We start from the raw sequence: 25,269 nt of genomic DNA, 5'->3' as shown, positions 1-25,269 counted from the left end.
AACCAAAGCATTTTCCGGATTTGGGGACCTCACCGGTATTGGTAGGTCCAAGTTTAACCTCGGTAGATGTTGAGGATGACTGGTCACCGAAGGGTGTTAGCAAGCTATCCACCTCCATGATTAAAGTATCATGGGACTTTTGTGCGACTATGCCGCTCTTGGTTATACCAAGTCTTCCAACTGTACCTAACACCGCATTGGTGTCGGTCGAAATCGATGTAATGTAGGAAGATGTTACATCATGTCCTGAATTCATTGATATGTCATGAGGTGACAAATCTCTTCAGTTATTGCACTCTCTAAGGAGTATGTGTGGTCAGACTTGAATGCTGACTGATCGTTGAGGTGATCATCCTTCCGGAGGTCTGATAAATCTACCAAAGGTAAGCCTAAGCATTGTCATATTTCCTCTCCGTTAAACAAGACAGATCTCCCTCATCAAGATAAGTTTGACCTCTGGACCCTGTTTGAGGACCCACCTTCTAAATAAGGTGTTGATAGAGGATTTTTGGCCGATACGCAGGGTTCCTATTCATGATTTTTCGAAACCCCTTCGGCAGTTCGAGACTCCAAACACTTAATTTGCATCAAGATGTTGGGTAATTCCACAGTTGAGGCAGTCATCTAAACACATCCTCCTGAGTCAGTCACTGGGACACATCCTCTGTCATTTGATGACTATTTTGTTTGAGGCAGTCATCTAGACACATCCTCCTGAGGCAGTCACTAGGACACATCCTCCGTCATTACTGACATTTGAATCTTTAAGCTCCCCCTTGATAGTTGCACGTTCTAGCTTTGGTCTCTTAGGAGAGTTTTCTGTGAAAATATGGGTTTTACACTGTTACTTGTGTAAAAGCCATTTTGATGTTTAACACCACTTTGAAGTGTGTTTGACACCACTTTGAGATGCAGGTTCTACACAGAAGTATGTAGAAGCCATTTTGGATGGAACTCATGTTGGTTTTAATCCTTTTACCCTCCCCTCAATATATGACGTGTCATGTTTTGATAAAACCTTTATTTTCTTGGTCTTTTTTCCCCCCTCAAAATATGATTTATTTGGAATTAAAACATATTTTATCAATTTGCTATACAGAAAATATAAGTTTTGATGAGAAAGGATGTAAGGCAGTTGAGACGCGGGCCATATAGGGTTTTGGTGAAAACCTTCTTTGCATATCCATTTAAGGTTTTGGATAGAACCTTCTTTGAAGTGCTTTTCCCATACAGATCTATTATGGGAACCATCATGATCTATATGGGAACCATCATTCCCTCATTCTCCCCCTAAAATTTTTTTGACATTTCCACTGAAATGTTTTGATGAGAAAAAGTAGAAGACAATTGCGGCACGATGCATAAACTGAAATATGAGCATGCACGATATAAGGTTTTGGATGAAACCTACTTTGATTTGCGGGTCTCTTAGAGATCTATTATGAGAACCATCATTCAACATCATTCCCAGGGACTTCTTTGGTTTGTGAGTCCCATAGAGATCTATTATGGGAACCATCATGATCTCTATGGGAACCATCATTCCCCCTTCTCCTCCTAAAAAAATTTGACGTTTCTCCATTGAAATATTTTTAAGAGAAAGAAATAAAGACATTCGAGACGCGGGGCATACACTGAATGTGTGCATACACCGTATAAGGTTTTGGAGAAAACCTTCTTTGTAGTGCGAATCCCATACAGATCAATTATGGGAACCATCATGATCTATATGGGAACCCACATTCCCCCCTTCTCCCCCTAAAATTTTTTTGATGTTTCAGATTTTGATAACCGTCATTTCATTGCGGGTCTCATTGCTCCCCCTAAGCACATGCATTTCTCCCCCTAGGCACATGCATTGCTCCCCCTAGACACATGCAGTTGCCAAGTTCATCCAGGAGAAGAAACTCAGATGAGTCTTTTTTAACGGATGGTGATTTGCCTACAACTACTGAGGTAGATGTGCCAAAGGTTATGGATTCGGGCGAAATTAGTTTTAGAAAAACTGTGTAATTAGGCGAGGTTGGAGGAAAGAAAGGTTCAAACAACACATCAGGTCATCTGAGGTTGCGAGTGGGACATGCCTGAGTGAATAGTCAGGTGTCAGCGGGTTAAGTCCGGGTCTTGAACCGTTGTGTCCAAGAACCATTTTAAGATCAATTCATTTCGAAAGTCAAATTTAAATACCATTTATAGGCATTATCAATTTGACTTATTGAAATTGAATTCCACTTAGGTTTGATACACGGTGTATCCTTTGAAAGTAGTTCGGGTGGAATCAATGAAAATGGAAAATCATTTAACCTAGCCAGAGAAACGGATCTCGACTTCATTTTAAGTAACTCTGGCGAAGAGTACTTAACAGGTTTTGAAGAAGAAGTGGATCTTGGTGCTGAAACAGGTTTAGTTGTCCACTTCTTATTTGACACTTGTTTAGCAAAATTATTTCTTGGGCGTTTAGAAACAAGGTCAATTTTGGTACGAGGGGTTCGTCTCGGACCGATGAATGACTTCATGGGTTTGTGTGGAAGCCATCCATATTGATCGCAACACCCCTTAATCTCCCTATTCTCCCCATAAGTAGTCTCCATAAATGGACGGTTTATTGTGGTCTCGTAACTAGAGTAAGTCCTTTTCCTATGGGGAATGTAAATCCTAGGTTGTGAAGCCTGAGGGTCTTTAGGTTTCAAGGATATTTTTCTCGAAGTCATCGTTGACTTTAGAGATCCTTGATTAGTTGGTTTGGGGCTCTTTGAAAAAGTAACCTGCTTTTCAACCGTCTGAGGTTTGAACGTTGACGCATTAGGTGACGTGGTCTCAATATTGATCATGTTAAAGTAGGACTGTCTGGCCCGACGAGCTTGCTTGCGACTATTTCGCTTTTGAGTCATTGACAAACCACCGGATACCGTGCACACAACCTTATCAGTGGCAGAATCCAACTGATGTTGAATTTTCGGTTGTTGCAGGTTTCTGGTTGTTTCAGACTCTTGTTCTATGGGTCTTCCACTCGTGTTTTGAACATGGTTGGAGTGGTTGGTAAGGCTCTTTTCAGACTTTGAGGGACCCTGATCTTTTGGTGAGGTCGGTGATATAGAAACCCTAGTTGCATTCTTAGGAAAGACAATGTCAAAAGGCAATCTAGTCGGGTTCATCACTTTCTTGGACCTAGAAAGCTTAGGAGTCTTTGGATTAATAGGGCGTTTCTCAATCGTATGAGAGATTGGTGAAGATGTTGCTTTGGGAATTGTTTTGGTCAAGGGTGTCTTACAGTTCCTAACAGATCGTGAGGAACAAATGGAACAAACCATCATTCCTAATAGTATCTTTCTACGAAGGCCTGAATTAACTGTTTTAACCTGTTGCGTATTATACAATAATTTTTGTTTAAAAGACTTAAAAGTAGAATAAACTGCAACAATGTCAAACAATTTGTTTAAGAAGGATCTATTTTTAGCAATTTCAGAGTATTCAGGCACCTCGGGAATGGACATATTTGTTCCAGTGGACACCATTTTGGGTGTTAAATGGTGTTCAGGTTTCATGAATTGAGTATTCTCTAAGAACCGATATTGATCTTGTAACCCTACATTTTCTATATTTTCTCAAATCTTTAATCTCTAACTTAAGATCGGAAAATAGCTCATTGTCTAGGGCTAATGTAGGTCTACATTGTATGTAAGATAAACACCTAGCATGAAGTTCATTAGATTCCTGTTCTAGAGTATCAACTAGTGTTTTCAACATTGTAATATCAATCTGAACTCCTACGGGAACATTTTCAGGTGTGGTTGAAGGCATTTCACAAGATGATGATTGAACACCCATCGACACCATTTTGGGTTTTAAACGGTGTGATGTGTTCTCTTGCAATTCAAAGACCTTGATTTTTTAAATTAAACATTGCTTTTCATGCTCAAAAATTCTTTTTGAGAATTTAAATCACTTTCAAGTTTATTGATTTTGTAATTTAAATTAACTTGTTCGGATTTGTAATTCCCGCATTTAATTTTAGATTCGTTTGATTGAGCAATCAAGGCAAGTTTTTCACCAGTCAACATGTTATTCTCAGCTTGTAAAGAGTGAATGGATTTAGATGTAACCGTAAGCTCATGATTGAGTTGAAGATGCAAATTGTGAAGTTTCATCCTTTCGTCTTTAAATAGATTATGTTGTTCATTCAGATTCGCCTCGTGCTTTGCGATTTGTTCTTTTAGCTGAAATTCACTTCTCGCAAGCTCATGTATCCGGTTGGCCATCTTGGAAAGGTTCACAGCCATTTGTGACAGAGAGAGTTATTGCACAAAATAGATTTTTGGTCAGTTAACACTTTGATCACTCAAAGATTTTGAGTATCAAAGGTTTTAGGTAAGTCGGGGTTTTCAAACAAACAAAGTTTTGGTCAGTCAACTTTTTGGGCTGCCAAGTTTTTAGAGCGACCGGTTTTGGAGCGCCAGGTTTTAGAGCGCCAGGTTTTTGAGCGCCAAGGTTTTAGAGCGCCAGGTTTTAAAGCGCAGGTTTTAGAGCGCTAAGGTTTTAGAGCGCCAAGTTTTAGAGCGTCAGTGTTTTAGAGCGCCAATAAGTACTACATACGTAAATTTACAAGAATTAGGGAAAAGGGAGGTGAAAGGGGGTTCACTAATTAAGGGGGGTTCACTAATTGAAGGGGTTCAGTTGAAAAGGGGGGGGGACCAAAAGCTGACCAGAGACCCTGTGTGCAATAAAATTAAATTCAAGTAACTTTAAATAATTGCAAGAAGAAGGGCCCTACTATTTTGTCTTTTTCTGCTGTAGGATGAGTAAATGAAAACTAATTTTCAAACAAAGGTTAATGACAGAAATAATTATCAGAAAAATGTAGTTTTCCTGAAAATAATTGCAATACACACCCTTCTTCTCCAAATTAATTAACAAAGTATTGCTATTCTTCATAAAATAATTACGAAATACATGTTTTCGAGCATGGGATCTTTTCAAGAAGCAGCACGATTTCGAGCAGGTTAGTAACTTTTCGAGCGGGGTTTGATGCAGTTTTCGAGCAAGGAATTTGATCTCAAGAGATAATCTGAACAAGAACAGAGAGTGGCGGCCCGACGGTGGCTCGTGGTGGTGCGTGGCGGCGATTATGGAAAACCACTCAAAACTCAACCAAAATTCATCATTTTTTGCTGACAACAGCGTACGGACCCGGTTAACATTTCTCCATTGTTAGATTTTGGAAAAACTTCACCAAAATCACGAATTTAAGCAAAATCAGTGACTTTTTCACAAAAATAAAAAAATGATGGATCTCCCTTGTTGTTTCGATTCAGAGCTTGAAATTTGGAACACACCTTTACAAAAGGGTTACCAAGCTTTCTATTTAAACACAATTCTCAGATTTGTTCAAAATTTTAAAACCCAAAAAAAGCAGAAAGTCGTTTGTTTGTTTTTTTTTAATTTTTTCAATTCTCAGAGATGTTTAACGTTTGATTTTATGGTTTTAACAATGAAATATGATAATAGATCGAAACTCTTAGGTAGAACAAATTCAAACAGTTTAACAATTTTAAGAACAAGGAAAAAATTGTCAAGATCCAAACAAAACCGAGTGAAACACAAACACTAAAAACGCGATGAACACCTTTCGACAAGGATCTACTACACTAGTGTATAGTCCCGCTCTGATGCCAATTGTTAGTCCACAATTAGAGGTGTTCGATCTGTTCTTGATAGTGTTAGTGGGTTTTGAGAGTGTTTCTTATAGAGAGATGCTAGTGAGATAAAGTAATAGTGATATTAATGACTAGCACATTACAATGGTGGGGAGCTTGCTTTATACAGTAGCAAGCTCCCAAGTTACAAACACATGGTAAACACTAAGTTACCGTGGTAAAAAGCCTATTCTAGACTATTACAATGATAAGACTAAAACACACACGCCACTAGATTAATACAAGACATAAACCGCACGACATTAAATATTACAATAAATATTGTCAACAAGGAGTTTCTCTACTTCTTGGAGTGTATCACTCTGGGTGGGGAAATGACTTCTCTTTATTCAAAGATAGGGGAATGATTGTCTACATCTCACCTCTCCCATACACCACGCATGTAGTATTGGATTTTGTTGTTGTTGTTGTGAATACTCTCATCATCTCGAGATATAAAAATAATATTGTTTAAAATATATCTTGCCTTGTTTTTGATGTTACATCCCACCTTCAAATTCGAGTAGTCTTGAGACACCATCGATCCACGCCTATAAATTGCTGATCTTCTCCAATACCAACATTTACAAGTCAATTAAATCTTTCTATTTGTTTGTTGAAGCATGAGTACTGTTGAAGGTGATAGTTTGATGACTGTGAAGGTGATTCAGAAAGTAGTGGTTCATGCAGAACAACAACCACCATGGGTTGACCAGTACTACTGGTTACCCTTTACAAATCTAGACTTACTTGTGCTACCTTTTCATGTATGTTCTTTCTTTCGTTACAAGAAACCTTCACATGAAAGTTTCCCCTGTTAGACTAGCTATTATTAGCACATATGTTAGCCCATGTTCTTTATTGTATTGGGCTTAGCCCACCTTCTCTTGTAGGGTTTATGCCTATATATTTGTTCTTTGTATGTACGTTTAATCATCAAGAAATAATACCAATTGTCTCTTAACATGCTAATCAGAGCCATCATCTTCTTTCTAACCCTTATCATATTCTCAGCATAATTACCTTTCTTTTTTTCTATTCTCCATCGTCACACATATCGTTCCTTTTTTTCTCTATTGCAACCAAAAAAAAAAAGCAGAAGAAAGAAGAAAGAAAAAGCAATTCGAAATATTCTCAAATCCATGGTTTTTGCATTGCAACTACACAAAAGCAAACAACACGTGTCTACCATCCTTTTCTTGTGATAAGATTTCAATATTAGTTTATTTTGATTTTATATGTGGCATCGGGATGAATAAAAGAAAATGAAGCAATTAAATATTGTTTTTGTGTATTGGAGATCTACAACAGCCTTTCCTTTCTTTTATAATTGAAGATAAAAATTTTCTTGTTACCCTACTTCAACTCTCGCAGAAGGGAAAAAAAAAGCGTTGACATAATCTACTTTCTAGAAGACCATGACAACCACAAATAATACTGGATCCTATTCTAATTGTGTTGGAAATGATAATATTTGGCCGCAAATTTCTAGCCTGTTTTCAAGTGGGCTTCCACCAAATAATTATGGGTCTGCCAATTTTTCTCCTCACCAAGTTGGGCCACAACAACAAGTTTTTCAGGCTTCAAGTTCTACTCAACCCAGCTTGCTTGGGCCTTATCCTCATGTTAGTAATGATTCTGGTTGGAATATGGATACCGGTGCGTCCACTCATCTTACCTCTTGTATTAATAATCTGAGTACTGTTTTTAATAATTGCAAATACCCGTCAGTTGCTGTCGGTGACGGGAACACCATTCCCGTCACCAATACCGGCCATAGCTTGTTGCCTAATTCGCACCGACCGCTTCACTTACATAACGTCCTTGTTACACATAATATAGTTAAAAATCTAATTTCCGTTCGTCAATTTACACGTGATAATCTTGTTTCTATTGAATTCGATCCTTTTGGTTTTTCTGTGAAGGATTATATGACGCGTCAGCTTCTTCTCCGATGTGATAGCACTGGAGATTTGTACCCCGTCACCCCTCACTCTTCTCAGCATGCTCTTCTCGCTAGCCCCGTTACTTGGCATCAACGTCTCGGTCATCCCAGACATGATGTTCTTTGTAAACTTATTTCTAATAAAGATATTATGTGTAATAAAATTATGTCTCCTTTATTTTGTCACGCATGTCAGCTTGGCAAACATGTGCGTCTTCCATTTTCTGTTTCTAGTTCTAATGTTACCTCTCCTTTTGATATCATTCACTCTAATTTATGGACTTCTCCTGTTGCTAGTATTAGTGGTTTGAAATATTATATTATTTTTCTTGATCATTTTACTCATTATGTTTGTGTATTTCCATTACGTTATAAATCTGATGCGCTTAATTCATTTGTTCAATTTCGCACCTTTGTAAAAACTCAATTTAACCAAGAAATCAAAGCCTTTCAATGTGATAATGGAGGTGAATTTGATAATACAGCGTTTCATCATCTCTTACAATCTAACGGTATGCAATTCCGATTCTCGTGCCCTCACACTTCTCAGCAAAACGGGAAATTTGAACGAATGCTTCGCACAATTAACAACCTCATTCGCACTCTTCTATTCCAAGCTCATCTTTCGCCTATCTACTGGGTTGAAGCTCTTCATATGGCTGCCCATCTTCTCAATATTCTCCCCTCTTCTGCCATAAACCACGACATTCCACATACTCGCCTCTACAAACAAAAACCAAACTACTCCACTCTTCGAGTCTTTGGTTGTCTCTGCTACTCGCACCTTCACACCACAAATAAACTTGCACCTCGCTCTACTCCATGTATTTTTCTTGGCTACCCATCTAACCACCGAGGCTACCGCTGTCTCGATCTTACTACCAACAAAATTATCTTATCCCGCCATGTTACATTTGATGAAACCTCCTTTCCATTCGGATCCATGACTCCTACTCAACCTCCTTCTTATGATTTCCTGGAACCCCCACCTAATATATTCTCTCGTACCCTTCACCTCTCTGAACCCGTCGTTACTACTCCCACTCACTCCCTCCCGGAGACACAGCCTCCTCCTACTGAGGCTACTACCTCTACTTCGGAGACTCAGCCTCCTCATATTGAGGTTACCGCTACTCACCCTGTGCCTGCTACTACTCTTTTGGAGACGCAGCCTCCTCCCATTGAGGCTACCACCACTATCGCATCTCAGTCTACTCACCCTATGATCACCCGCACTCGCACTGGTACTACTAATCCTGTTCAAAAGCTTAATCTTCATACCTCGGTCATCTCTCTCATTCCTCGCACTTACTCTGACGCACTTCGTGACCCTAATTGGAAACAAGCTATGACTGACGAATTTCATGCTTTAATTAGCAACAGTACTTGGAAACTTGTGCCCCGCCCATCGGACACGAACATAGTTCGCTCCATGTGGCTTTTCAAGCACAAGTTTAATGCAGATGGTAATTTGAGCAGGTATAAGGCTCGACTCGTTGCTAACTGATGTGTGCAGCAGCGTATACGAAATAGTTATATTTTTACTACAGAATACTACACAGGTTTTATTAATTTATGGATGAGATATACCTAAACCTTGCTACGACACTTATAGGCAGTGTACCTAATCGCAGAGTAGTGTAGTTTTTAGAAAGTCCGGTTCATTCCACAGGGAGCTAGCTTAGTTTAACGCTATATTTTTAAAAACTATATTTGTATAAAATATATATAATTGTATATAGTAATATTATAAAAGGGGGTTTTTACCGTTTAATGACCGGTTTGTCGATTTTATATTTTAAGCGTAAAGATAAATGACGATAATATAAATGACATAATTTAAATTGCGATAAAGTAAATTGCAGTAATTAAAATGACAGTAAATAAAGGTACGATGAAATATGAAATAAAAGTATTATGCTTATTTAAATTTCCGTAATCATGATGTTTGACATTTTGATTAATTGTTACCCGGGTTAATTGTCATTTGTCCTGGATTATTTGATACCTATCTAGTTTTTGTCCATAATAGTCCATCGTTCATAATTATAAAATGCTCGTCAAATTAACCTTATTCCCGAAGTCAAATATTCCAACTAATTAGGGATTCGAACTGTAACAAGGTTTTAATCTTTGTTAATAATTACACCAGGTTATCGACTGCGCGTAATCCAAGGTTTTAATACTTTGTTAACAATTACACCAATTATCCTTGTATGTAATCCACCCCTGTTTTAATAAGATATGAATATTAATTTACCCACTTGATCAGAATGAATAATCAATTACCCAACCCGAATAATTAATTAAATGATCGTAAAAGATGTCGTATAAACGTCACTAAATAGGACATACATAATCATTTTAATAACTATTAGATTAACTAATTTGAAGATAGGTTCGACAGGTTCCAATGAGTTGTCACTCAATTAGACAATACCCCTTATCTATTAATAGTCATAGTCCAATATTCACAAGTGTCGGTCTTTTGTCCAAACCTTAATTATGGTACAAAATCTAATAACCCCGTCTTAATATTTAGTCTAACATCACGATTACTTTGGTTCAAATAAGCATAATAATAACTTAGTTACGAGACATTAATTTAAAAAGGAAGAACATAGCTTACAGTGGTGATTAATCGCGTAGCGTTGCACGGACAGAATTTCGACTTAAAACCCGTAAAACATTCTTAAAATAACCTTATTATTATTAACTTAAAATTAAAATTAAAATTATAAATATAAATATATATATATATATATATATATATATTGAAGAGAGTAAGAGATTGAATTCTCTTGTCCATAACTCGTCCGAAAAACTGACTTTTTATAGAACTTGGCCTGCTACAGTAACTCATGCGGTCGCATGAGTTTTGTGCCTTCTGGCCATGCGATCGCATGGCCGTCATTTCCTGGTCACATACTTTTTGGCTCCTAGCGTGTTGACATATTTATTTAATATATATAATATATATATATAATTTTATATAATTATATATATATTATATTATATTCATGTTCATAGTTGATTTGTAATTTTAGCTCCGTTACGTCGTGCGTTGATAGTTGGCTCAGGTCCCGGTTCTGGATTTTCAAACGTCCTTTCGTACGATTTAATATCTTGTACTTTGCGTTTTGCGGCTTGTACTCTTATCATTTTTGGACGTTTCTCATCAATAAATTGAACCACTTGAATTATATCTTGTACATTTGAGCTTTTTGGTCATTTGCGTCTTCAAATCATCGTTTTCTTCTTTTTTCTTCGCACTTATTTATTTAAACGAATATTACATAAAAATAGAACAATTGCAACTAAAAGCTTTACATATTGGAAGGATATTGTGCCTAAATATATGTTCATTTGGAGCACTATCAAATATCCTCACACTTGAACGTTGCTTGTCCTCAAGCAATACAGAACTTGAAATTAAATCACACTTCACTCGAATCACTTTTTTTTTATTCTTACACTTTATACATAAGTGATTTTGATACTGCGGTATACACAATGATAGTAACGACGTGGTTTACAGTCCCACATAACTATGAAAATTTAGATCCTTTAAGGAAATTGGATCTTTATGAAAACATTTGATCTTTTGAAAATTCATTCTAGCTTTTACTCTAGATAAGTTTTCTGGAATAACCCTTCACCGGTGTTTGCAAATTATTTTTGTGGGTTTTGTGGGTTTCAGTTTTGAAAATTTTATCTCAAAAACTTGTGGTTTTGTGTCACCCACTTGCTAATCCTTGTATTAGGAAAGCACACGTCCAGTATACTTGCTCCGTATATTACCTTTCGGTAAACTACCGTCCGGTTGTAAAGGAAAGCGATGAACAAGCAACTGTTAAGGCAATGTCCCGTGACATGCTTTTGATTACGGTCTATAACGTGTCGGATGCAATTACTATCCTTTGTAGGAGCAATAGTAAAGATCACCCTATGGTTTTTCTGTCTGGCACAAGGTCCTGTCTCCGACCATGCTATGCAACCACCGTTCTTACGGTTGACACCCGATTTGGTTCAGGTGACCTAATGAATTCCGGTGAATTCTTAGGATTTTACGTTCAATGGTAATGAACGCATTGAAAATAGGTTTTCAGAAAACAAATCGGTTTTAATTTTGATCAAAATATTTTCTCGTTCAAGCTCGAGTTTAGATATCATCGAATTCCATGAGTTTGTAATTCTCAATCTTTAAAGTCAATCTCAAGGATTGAGTAATATCAGGCTTAAAAGCTGATTTTTAATCTTTTAAGGAGATTATCCTTTATGGGGGTCTGATTCATTAGTCTTATCAAAATAATTTGCACGACGCCCTCCCCATTTTACGAGACAGATCCTCTCATGGTTAGGATAAGTCTGACCACTTGGCGAACCTGTTTGATGTTTGAGGTCCGTGGATTTCCTGCTGATTTTAGAGATGACTTTTTTAGATTTTTCGACAACCTACAGCTGGTCTGGACGACAACTTCCTGACCTAAATCAAGAAGCACGTGTCTTTTTCGGAAGACTTTACTTCCTTTTAATGATGGAATTGATTCATCGTGCAGATCCATCTTTCTTTCAAATATATTACAGTAAATTAGGTAAAACTGATTAAAATCGTTCAAAACAAAAGTACCTGCAATAATCTTGTACAAATATGTGATATATGTTTTGAAGAACTTGATAAATTCTTCCCACACTTAGCTTTTATTTATTTTTTTTCTTTGCCTTTTTATTCTCCTCTATTCCATTTTAAATGAATTCTAAAGTTTTGGGTTGTTTCTCCATTTATGTTCTCTCTGATGTAACAATAATTTCGGTATTAACACTTAGTTTTATCGTTCATAAATATGTATAAACATGATTTTGAATTCATTTAGTTAAAAAAATTTTAAATTTTTACAAAATTTGGCAATTAAACTAAGTGTAAACCCGAGAGAATTTATAACCCATCCCCACACTTGAGATCATGCAATGCCCTCATTTTCATGAAATCAGACTATAATTATAAATTCATGAGGGTGATTAGTGTAGAAAAGTGATTAAAAATACCGAGTTTGCAAAAATATTATTTTATATCACATTTGATATTTTGCGTCTTGTCGTCAAAATTAGTAGCTTTTGCTGAATTTTAATGTCAATCTTTGAAAATGCGTTGTTTTACCCTGTTTTGTACATAAGATAAACTACAAACATATATATAATATTTTAATTATATTTTTTTTTTTATAAAAACCTTTATTTATTAAAACAATTTAAATGAATAATTTTTTAAAATTTTGTTTCCTTTTACTCTAGGTAGTTTCGGTACGTTTACCTAGTCCGTCTCTCGACAAAATTTAAAATTTGTCGTTTTAAAGCGATTGTTTTAAAAGCAAAGATTTTTTTTTGGGGATTTTTTTAATTTTTTTGGTATACTTTAGATCAATAAAATTAAAAATAATGATAACAAAATTTTTCGCCCCGCCAAGCAATTTCGATTCCATGACTTAGTCTTTAACTTACGACGAATTTTAGAAATCATTTTTTAAACTTAATGAAATAAAGTAAATTTTTGTTTTTAAATTCACACGAAACTTAAATTTAAAAATGCATATTAATTTCATACAAAACTTACAAAACAAAAATTCAGAATGGGGGGAGAAAACTAGTTCTTTAGTGTCTGCTAGTGGAAAAGACCAATCGAATTCCATTTTCGAAACTACTCGAGAACAGAACAACTAACCCTAGACAGCATTATTTCTTAGAACATTTGAATCTCTCCACACTTAGGTAGCTGTGGTGTCGAAATTGTGGTTAACTTCATTGTCAATTTCTCTTGGACCATAATCAACTTGCATATATGTGACTTTTGCTTTAAGCCATTGGTCGGATTCCTGTGTAATTTCCACAAATTCAACTAGTTTTGCCTTTTCTTTAGGTGATAGATTGGATACTAACCGGTTATATAACTTAAAGTTCCCCTTGGTTCTAGCATCGCGAATCCGTTTAATAAGTTTCTTCATTGAACTATTAATAACGGAGTCATTCGTATCAACAACGGGGTTCTTTGTTATCAAGTCATCAATAGGTGTTACTTCATTTTCCCCACACTTAGGGGTTTTATTATTATTAAGCACTACCGTTGGAGTTGGTAAAACAATGTGGTTTTTACCAATCGTTTTTGCTGGTTCAACGGTTTTGGTTGGTGGAGATTTAGTCTTTCGAATCACAAAGGTGACCGATTTGTCACCTTCACTAAGTGTCATTCCACCCTCTCGTACATCAAATAACGCCCTGGTGGATGCTAAGAATGGTCGACCTAAAATTAGAGGAATGTTTGAGTCCTCTTCTATGTCAATGACAATGAATTCGACTAGAAAGGTTAAATTACCGACTTGAACGGGTAGGTTGTCAGCAATTCCCACTGGGTGCCTAATGGTTTGATCAAAGAGTCGAACACTCATCTCCGTTGGACTTAACTCACCTACTCCTAATCTCTTATATAATGAAAGAGGCATAACACTCACACTCGCACCTAAATCTGCCAGTGCATCATACATGACACAATCACTAAGTAGACAAGGAATAATAAATTCACCCGGATCACCCAACCTTGGTGGAGGTTTTGGTGGAACTGTCTTCACCGGGTTAACTTTTACGGTTTTTGTTTCTTGCACTTTCTTATTCTTTTTCTTCTTTCCAGAGGTATCACAAACTTTATTACATATCACTTGCTCATACTCAACTCCTTTTCTTGGAAACGGGATGGGTGGTCTGTATAGTGCCACCACTGGTTTTACATACTCGGGTGGTAGTGGTGTTGTAACTTCTTCATTGTTACTCACATCTAAAACCTTCCCATCTTCTGATGATGGTTTTTCAGAATTTGTTGACACCATATTAACATTCTCATTTAGAGGATTTACTTCAGTATTACTCGGTAGCTTTCCTTGTTCCCTCTCACTCATCATGCTAGCAAGAGTACCTACATGTTTTTCTAGATTCAAAATGGAAGCTTGTTGAGTTCTTAGTGACTGAACAAACCTCTCATTCGTTTGGGTTTGAGATGTAATAAATTGTGTTTGAGATTCCATTAGCTTTGCCATCATTTCTTCTAGATTTGGCTTTTTCTCTTCGGTTTGTTGTGGTGGTTTATACAAGCTAGGTCTTTGTTGATTGAAAGTGTTGTTTTGAGTTGGTTGGTTATTCAGACCTTGTTGGTTGTACGAGTTGTTGTTTGGCCCATTTGGATTGTAAAGAATGTTTTGATTTCGATTGAAGTATTTTGATAATTATTTCCCGGCCTTTGGTTCATGTAAGAAACATTCTCTCGTTGTTCCATGGTTTGCTCAATGTGACAATCTTTCATTAAGTGTGGTCCACCGCACTGCTCACAACTAATTCGTATTGCATGAATATCTTTAGTCATCTTTTCCATTCGTCTCTCGAAAGCATCTATTTTTGCGGAAACAGAATCAAAGTCATGGCTAGAATCGGCTCTAGCCGCTTTAGATGAACGAAAGATATCTTTTTCTTGGTGCCACTCATGTGTGTGGGAGGCTGTGTTATTAATGATTTTGTGAGCTTCAGTTGCGGTTTTCTTTATAATGGAACCACCAGCTACTATATCGATGTCTTTTTGTGTAGCAACGTCGACACCTTGGTAGAATATTTGTACTATTTGATATGTGTCTAAACCATGCTGCGGACATCCTCTCAACAACTTTCCAAATCTTGTCCACGCCTCATATAGAGTTTCATTTGGCTTTTGTGTGAACGTAACAATTTCTCCTTGAAGTCTCACGGCTTTAGATGCCGGAAAGAATTGTTTAAGAAATTTTTCAACTAAAACATCCCATGTATCAATCGCCCCTTCAGGTAACGATTCTAACCAATCTTTGGCTTCTCCCTTTAAAGTTCAGGGAAATAACATGAGATATATCTGTTCATCCTCAACTTCTCTGATTTTGAATAGAGTACAGATCCTATTAAAGGTTCGAAGATGTTCGTTTGAATCTTCTTTTGGCGTACCACTATATTGGCATTGATTAATTACCATGTGTAGGATTTGTCCTTTGATTTCATAATCTGGCGCATTGATGTCTGGCTTAATAATGGCGTGACCTTGGCCCGTGCGTGTGGCTCTCATTCGGTCTTCCATACTTAGAGGTTCTATTACTTCCATTATTGAATTTGTTGAATCTGAATCACTAGAGGATTCTGATTTAATGGTTTCTTCCTTGACAATCTCTGGATGAGTGATTTGTTGTTCAGGAGGAATGATTAGTGGTTCAGGATCTCTGAATTGTCCTTGAATATCCTCCGGGTTCTCAATTATGAGGTCGGATTCAAAAAATGGATTATCGGAAATTTGAATTGGAGTGATTGGTCGACTTGATGATGATTCTAAAGAAAAACCAACGGCGACAATATTGGCTAGATGTCTTGATCGAGTTAAAGGTGGTGAACGTATGAAAGGTGGTGAACGTTTTGCTCGGTGCATTCACTGAATATCCTATTAGTTATAAAGATAAAAATTATATAAGTTATCAAATTAATAGACTTTTCTGATTTTGCCCACGTTTCAAATAGCCAATAGATGCAGCAGGTAGCCAGGACCCTTTAAATCGGAAGCCCACAAGTCGCCACTAACAAATTCAACTATTACTACTAACCAGAAAATTTTGGATGTCTATCAATTTAACCACTTAAAATAATTTTTCGTCAAAATTTTGAAATAAAAATCTATGTTCTAAAAACTAGAGCATCGAGAAATAAGAAATAAAAAGAGTGCGTCGAAAAACGTCAAAAAAAATCGAAAAATAAAAATAAGAAAGAAAAACGTCGAAACTTAAAAGTCTAAAAACTAAATCTAAAAAGTTGCGCCTAAAGGTATTAAAACTTAAAAGGAACTCTAAATCCAAAACGGCAATAACTTAATAGGCACTAAAATTTTAAAACGGCGTCGCAAAATTCTAAAGCACCTAAATCTTAGTCTAAAGAAAAAGAAATTAAGGGATTTTACGGCAAAGTCTTAAAATCTAGAAATAAAAATTAACTACGGCAAAAACTATATCTTAAAACTAGTTACGAACGATAAATATATACAATTTACGAATAAATGATTAAAAAGATACGAAATATAAAAAGATATAAAAAGTGATAAAATTACTTATTTTTAAAAAAAATATTATAATTATATTATTATTTTATAAAAGTATTAATTAATAAATTAATAAAACTAATTAGAACTTAAAAATACAATTTAATTAAAAACTAAAACTAATTATTATTAAATTAAACCCTAATTCTAATTAATTAATAATAATAAAAATTAAAACCCTTAACCCTAATCGTACCAGCTAATGATCAGACCTGTCAGTCTAGTCCATGCGGTCGCATGGAGTTAATGGGCCAATCTCATGCGGTCGCATGAGGTTCAAGCTCAGTTCACATGCAAGTCAAAATCGTGCAGGCTCAGATTATTTTTTTTTTTTTTACTTTTTTTACTTTTTAATTTTACAAAATAAGTAATTAAAATACACTTATATTTTTAAGATCTAAAAAAATACTTTTATACTTTATAAAATATATATTTTCGTTTTACTCTTTTTTTATGTTTTAAATTTTTATTTTTAATATTTAAAACGTATTTTTATGACAATAAATTAAAACTTAATAATTTTTTTTTATTTTAGAAAATAGCGTTTCGCTTCGGCGTTCCCCGGCAGCGGCGTCAAAAACTTGATGTGTGCAGCAGCGTATACGAAATAGTTATATTTTTACTACGAAATACTACACAGGTTTTATTAATTTACGGATGGGATATACCTAAACCTTGCTACGACACTTATAGGCAGTGTACCTAATCGTAGAGTAGTGTAGTTTTTAGAAAGTCCGGTTTATTCCACAGGGAGCTAGCTGAGTTTAACGCTATATTTTTAAAAACTATATTTGTATAAAATATATATAATTGTATATAGTAATATTATAAAAGGGGGTTTTTACCGTTTAATGACCGGTTTGTCGATTTTATATTTTAAGCGTAAAGATAAATGACGATAATATAAATGACATAATTTAAATTGCGATAAAGTAAATTGCAGTAATTAAAATGACAGTAAATAAAGGTACGATGAAATATGAAATAAAAGTATTATGCTTATTTAAATTTCCGTAATCATGATGTTTGACATTTTGATTAATTGTTACCCGGGTTAATTGTCCTTTGTCCTGGATTATTTGATACCTATCTAGTTTTTTGTCCATAATAGTCCATCGGTCATAATTATAAAATGCTCGTCAAATTAACCTTATTTCCGAAGTCAAATATTCCAACTAATTAGGGATTCGAACTGTAACAAGATTTTAATACTTTGTTAATAATTACACCAGGTTATCGACTGCGCGTAATCTAAGGTTTTAATACTTTGTTAACAATTACACCAATTATCCTTGTATGTAATCCACCCCTGTTTTAATGAGATATGAATATTAATTTACCCACTTGATCAGAATGAATAATCAATTACCCAACCAGAATAATTAATTAAATGATCGTAAAAGATGTCGTATAAACGTCACTAAATAGTACATACATAATCATTTTAATAATTATTAGATTAACTAATTTGAAGATAGGTTCGACAGGTTCCAATGAGTTGTCGCTCAATTAGACAATACCCCTTATCTATTAATAGTCATAGTCCAATGTCCACAAGTGTCGGTCTTTTGTCCAAACCTTAATTATGGTACAAAATCTAATAACCCCATCTTAATATTTAGTCTAACATCACGATTACTTTGGCTCAAATAAGCATAATAATAACTTAGTTACGAGACATTAATTTAAAAAGGAAGAACATAGCTTACAGTGGTGATTAATCGCGTAGCGTTGCACGGACAGAATTTCGACTTAAAACCCGTAAAACATTCTTAAAATAACCTTATTATTATTAACTTAAAATTAAAATTAAAATTATAAATATAAATATATATATATATATATATATATATATATATATATATATATATATATATATATATATATATATATATTGAAGAGAGTAAGAGATTGAATTCTCTTGTCCATAACTCGTCCGAAAAACTGACTTTTTATAGAACTTGGCCTGCTACAGTAACTCATGCGGTCGCATGAGTTTTGTGCCTTCTGGCCATGCGATCGCATGGCGGTCATTTCCTGGTCACATACTTTTTGGCTCCTAGCTTGTCGACATATTTATTTAATATATATAATATATATATAATTTTATATAATTATATATATATTATATTATATTCATGTGCATAGTTGATTTGTAATTTTAGCTCCGTTGCGTCGCGCGTTGATAGTTGGCTCAGGTCCCGGTTCCGGATTTTCGAACGTCCTTTCGTACGATTTAATATCTTGTACTTTGCGTTTTGCGGCTTGTACTCTTATTATTTTTGGACGTTTCTCATCAATAAATTGAACCACTTGAATTATATCTTGTACATTTGAGTTTTTTGGTCATTTGCGTCTTCAAATCATCGTTTTCTTATTTTTTCTTCGCACTTATTTATTTAAACGAATATTACATAAAAATAGAACAATTGCAACTAAAAGCTTTACATATTGGAAGGATATTGTGCCTAAATATATGTTCATTTGGAGCACTATCAAATATCCCCACACTTGAACGTTGCTTGTCCTCAAGCAATACAGAACTTGAAATTAAATCACACTTCACTCGAATCACTTTTTTTTATTCTTACACTTTATACATCAGTGATTTTGATACAGCGGTATACACAATGATAGTAACGATGTGGTTTACAGTCCCACATGACTATGAAAATTTAGATCCTTTAAGGAAATTGGATCTTTATGAAAACATTTGATCTTTTGAAAATTCATTCTAGCGTTTAACCTAGATAAGTTTTCCGGAATAACCCTTCACCGGTGTTTGCAAATTATTTTTGTGGGTTTTGTGGGTTTCAGTTTTGAAAATTTTAGCTCAAAAACTTGTGGTTTTGTGTCACCCACTTGCTAATCCTTGTATTAGGAAAGCACACGTCCAGTATACTTGCTCCGTATATTACCTTTCGATAAACTACTGTACGGTTGTAAAGGAAAGCGATGAACAAGCAAATGTTAAGGCAATGTCCCGTGACATGCTTTTGATTACGGTCTATAACGTGTCGGATGCAATTACTATCCTTTGTAGGAGCAATAGTAAAGATCACCCTATAGTTTTTCGGTCTGGCACAAGGTCCTGTCTCCGACCATGCTATGCAACCACCGTTCTTACGGTTGACACTCGATTTGGTTCAGGTGACCTAATGAATTCAGGTGAATTCTTAGGATTTTACGTTCAATGGTAATGAACGCATTAAAAATAGGTTTTCAGAAAACAAATCGGTTTTAATTTTGATCAAAATATTTTCTCGTTCAAGCTCGAGTTTAGATATCATCGAATTTCATGAGTTTTTAATTCTCAATCTTTAAAGTCAATCTCAAGGATTGAGTAGTATCAGGCTTAAAAGCTGATTTTTAATCTTTTAAGGAGATTATCCTTTCTGGGGGTCTGATTCATTAGTCTTATCAAGCTAATTTGCATGGCGCCCTCCCCATTTTACGAGACAGATCCTCTCATGGTTAGGATAAGTCTGACCACTTGGCGAACCTGTTTGATGTTGAGGTCCATGGATTTCCTGCTAATTTTAGAGATGACTTTTCTAGATTTTTCGTCAACCTACAGCTGGTCTGGACGACAACTTCCTGGCCTAAATCAAGAAGCGCGTGTCTTTTTCGGAAGACTTTACTTCCTTTTAATGATGGAATTGATTATCGTGTAGTTCCATCTTTCTTTCAAATATATTACAGTAAATTAGGTAAAACTGATTAAAATCATTCAAAACAAAAGTACCTGCAATAATCTTGTACAAATATGTGATATATGTTTTAAAGAACTTGGTAAATTCTTCCCACACTTAGCTTTTATTTATTTTTTTCTTTGCCATTTTATTCTCCTCTATTCCATTTTAAATGAATTCTAACGTTTTGGGTTGTTTCTCCATTTATGTTCTCTCTGATGTAACAATAATTTCGGTATTAACACCTTGTTTTATCGTTCATAAATATGTATAAACATGATTTTGAATTCATTTAGTTGAAAATTTTTCAAATTTTCACAAAATTTAGCAATTAAACTAAGTGTAAACCCGAGAGAATTTATAACCCTTCCCCACACTTGAGATCATGCAATGGCCTCATTTGCATGAAATCAGACTATAATTATAAATTCATGAGGGTGATTAGTGTAGAAAAGTGATTAAAAATACCGAGTTTGCAAAAATATTATTTTATATCACATTTGATATTTTGCGTCTTGTCGTCAAAATTAGTAGCTTTTGCTGAACTTTAATGTCAATCTTTGAAAATGCGCTGTTTTACCCTGTTTTGTACATAAGATAAACTACAAACATATATATATAATATTTTTATTATATTTTTTTTTATAAAAACCTTTATTTATTAAAACAATTTAAATGAATAATTTTTTAAAATTTTGTTTCCTTTTACTTTAGGTAGTTTCGGTACGTTTACCTAGTCCGTCCCTCGACAAAATTTAAAATTTGTCGTTTTTAAAGCGATTGTTTTAAAAGCAAAGATTTTTTTTTTTTGGGTTTTTTTTAATTTTTTTGGTATACTTTAGATCAATAAAATTAAAAATAATGATAACAAAATTTTTCGCCCCGCCCTCGGGTAAAGCAATTTCGGTTCCATGACCTAGTCTTTAACTTACGACGAATTTTAGAAATTATTTTTTAAACTTAATGAAATAAAGTAATTTTTTTTTAAATTCACACAAAACTTAAATTTAAAAATGCATATTAATTTCATACAAAACCTACAAAATAAAAATTCAGAATGGGGGGAGAAAACTAGTTCTTTAGTGTCTGCTAGTGGAAAAGACCAATCGAATTCCATTCTCGGAACTACACGAGAACAGAACAACTAACCCTAGACAGCCTTATTTCTTAGAACATTTGAATCTCCCCACACTTAGGTAGCTGTGGTGTCGAGCTTGTGGTTAACTTCATTGTCAATTTTTTCTTGGACCATAATCAACTTGCATATCTGTGACTTTTGCTTTAAGCCATTGGTCGGATTCCTGTGTAATTTCCACAAATTCAACTAGTTTTGCCTTTTCTTTAGGCGATAGATTGGATACTAACCGGTTACATAACTTAAAGTTCCCCTTGGTTCTAGCATCGCGAATCCGTTTAATAAGTTTCTTCATTGAACTATTAATATAGGAGCCATTCGTATCAACAACGGGGTTCTTTGTTATCAAGTCATCATTAGGTGTTACTTCATTTTCCCCACACTTAGGCGTTTTATTATTGTTAAGCACCACCGTTGGAGTTGGTAAAACAATGTGGTTTTTATCAATCGTTTTTGCTGGTTCAACGGTTTTGGTTGGTGGAGATTTAGTCTTTCGAATCACAAAGGTGACCGATTTTTCACCATCACTAAGTGTCATTCTACCCTCTCGTACATCAAATAACGCCCTGGTGGATGCTAAGAATGGTCAACCTAAAATTAGAGGAATGTTTGAGTCCTCTTCTATGTCAATGACAATGAATTCCACTAGAAAGGTTAAATTACCTACTTGAACGGGTAGGTTGTCAGCAATTCCCACTGGGTGCCTAATGGTTTGATCAAAGAGTCGAACACTCATCTCCGTTGGACTTAACTCACCTACTCCTAATCTCTTATAAAATGAAAGAGGCATAACACTCACACTCGCACCTAAATCTGCCAGTGCATCATACATGACACAATCACTAAGTAGACAAGGAATAATAAATTCACCCGGATCACCCAACCTTGGTGGAGGTTTTGGTGGAACTGTCTTCACCGGGTTAACTTTTACGGTTTTTGTTTCTTGTACTTTCTTATTCTTCTTCTTCTTTCCAGAGGTATCACAAACTTTATTACCTATCACTTGCTCATACTCAACTCCTTTTCTTGGAAACAGGATGGGTGGTCTGTATGGTGCCACCACTGGCTTTACATACTCGGATGGTGGTGGTGTTGTAACTTCTTCATTGTTACTCACATCTAAAACATTCCCATCTTCTGATGATGGTTTTTTAGAATTTCTTGACACCATATTAACATTCTCATTTCGAGGATTTACTTCAGTATTACTCGGTAGCTTTCCTTGTTCCCTCTCACTCATCATGCTAGCAAGAGTACCTACATGTTTTTCTAGATTCAAAATGGAAGCTTGTTGAGTTCTTAGTGACTGATCAAACCTCTCATTCGTTTGGGTTTGAGATGTAATAAATTGTGTTTGAGATTCCATTAGCTTTGCCATCATTTCTTCTAGATTTGGCTTTTTCTCTTCGGTTTGTTGTGGTGGTTTATACAAGCTAGGTCTTTGTTGATTGAAAGTGTTGTTTTGAGTTGATTGGTTATTCAGAACTTGTTGGTTGTACGAGTTGTTGTTTGGCCCATTTGGATTGTAAAGAATGTTTTGATTTCGATTGAAGTTTGGCCTTGGCGGTTGATAATTATTTTGATAATTATTTCCCGGCCTTTGGTTCATGTAGGAAACATTCTCTTGTTGTTCCATGGTTTGCTCAATGTGACAATCTTTCATTAAGTGTGGTCCACCGCACTGCTCACAACTGATTCGTATTGCGTGAATATCTTTAGTCATCTTTTCCATTCGTCTCTCGAAAGCATCTATTTTGCGAAAACGGAATCAAAGTCATGGCTAGAATCGGCTCTAGCCGCTTTAGATGAATGAAAGATATCTTTTTTTGGTGCCACTCATGTGAGTGGGAGGCTGTGTTATCAATGATTTTGTGAGCTTCGGTTGCAGTTTTCTTCATAATGGAACCACCAGCTGCTATATCGATGTCTTTTCGTATAGCAACGTCGACACCTTGGTAGAATATTTGTACTATTTGATATGTGTCTAAACCATGCTGCGGACATCCTCTCAACAACTTTCCAAATCTTGTCCACGCCTCATATAGACTTTCATTTGGCTTTTGTGTGAACGTAACAATTTATCCTTGAAGTCTCACGGCTTTAGATGCCGGAAAGAATTGTTTAAGAAATTTTTCAACTAAAACATCCCATGTATCAATCGCCCCTTCAGGTAACGATTCTAACCAATCTTTGGCTTCTCCCTTTAAAGTCCGGGGAAACAACATGAGATATATCTGTTCATTCTCAACTTCTCTGATTTTGAATAGAGTACAGATCTTATTAAAGGTTTGAAGATGTTCGTTTGGATCTTATTTTGGCGTACCACTATATTGGCATTGATTAGTTACCATGTGTAGGATTTGTCCTTTGATTTCATAATCTGGCGCATTGATGTCTGGCTTAATAATGGCGTGACCTTGGCCCGTGCGTGTGGCTCTCATTCGGTCTTCCATACTTAGAGGTTCTATTACTTCCATTATTGAATTTGTTGAATCTGAATCACTAGAGGATTCTGATTTAATGGTTTCTTCCTTGACAATCTCTGGATGAGTGATTTGTGGTTCAGGAGGAATGATTAGTGGTTCAGGATCTCTGAATTGTCCTTGAATATCCTCCGGGTTCTCAATTGTGAGGTTGGGTTCAAAAAATGGATTATCAAAAATTTGAATTGGAGTGATTGGTCGACTTGATGATGATTCTAAAGAAAAACCAACGGCGACAATATTGGCTAGATGTCTTGATCGAGTTAAAGGTGGTGAACGTATGAAAGGTGGTGAACGTTTTGCTCGGTGCATTCACTGAATATCCTATTAGTTATAAAGATAAAAATTATATACGTTATCAAATTAATAGACTTTTCTGATTTTGCCCACGTTTCAAATAACCAATAGATGCAGCAGGTAGCCAGGACCCTTTAAATCGGAAGCCCACAACTCGCCACTAACAAATCCAACTATTACTACTAACCAGAAAATTTTGGATGTCTATCAATTTAACCACTTAAAATAATTTTTCGTCAAAATTTTGAAATAAAAATCTATGTTCTAAAAACTAGAGCATCGAGAAATAAGAAAGAAAAAGAGTGCGTCGAAAAACGTCAAAAAAATTGAAAAATAAAAATAAGAAAGAAAAACGTCGAAACTTAAAAGTCTAAAAAACTAAATCTAAAAAGTTGCCCCTAAAGGTATTAAAACTTAAAAGGAACTCTAAATCCAAAACGGCAATAACTTAATAGGCACTAAAATTTTAAAACGGCGTCGCAAAATTCTAAAGCACCTAAATCTTAGTCTAAAGAAAAAGCAATTAAGAGATTTTACGGCAAAGTCTTAAAATCTAGAAATAAAAATTAACTACGGCAAAAACTATATCTTAAAACTAGTTACGAACGATAAATATACAATTTACGAATAAATGATTAAAAAATACGAAATATAAAAAGATATAAAAAGTGATAAAATTACTTATTTTTTTAAAAAAACATTATAATTATATTATTATTTTATAAAAGTATTAATTAATAAATTAATAAAACTAATTAGAACTTAAAAATACAATTTAATTAAAAACTAAAACTAATTATTATTAAATTAAACCCTAATTCTAATTAATTAATAATAATAAAAATTAAAACCCTTAACCCTAATCGTACCGGCTAATGATCAGAC

At 35.0% G+C, this 25,269-nt stretch overlaps 1 protein-coding gene across 1 annotated transcript in view; it reads left to right on the top strand.

The window, feature by feature from the left end:
- The first annotated feature begins 6,316 nt into the window (after positions 1-6,316).
- Positions 6,317-25,269, top strand: part of LOC139864228 (coniferyl alcohol acyltransferase-like) — a 43,864-nt gene continuing 24,911 nt past the window's right edge. Inside the window, 1 exon segment of the mRNA XM_071852809.1 lies at positions 6,317-6,503. Within this exon segment, the coding sequence (XP_071708910.1) occupies positions 6,317-6,503 (187 nt within the window).

Source organism: Rutidosis leptorrhynchoides, chromosome 8 (genome assembly GCF_046630445.1).
Source record: "Rutidosis leptorrhynchoides isolate AG116_Rl617_1_P2 chromosome 8, CSIRO_AGI_Rlap_v1, whole genome shotgun sequence".
Taxonomy (NCBI): domain Eukaryota; kingdom Viridiplantae; phylum Streptophyta; class Magnoliopsida; order Asterales; family Asteraceae; genus Rutidosis; species Rutidosis leptorrhynchoides.
The sequence above is the reverse complement of the archived record's forward strand: the minus strand, read 5'-3'. Positions and strand labels throughout refer to the sequence as shown.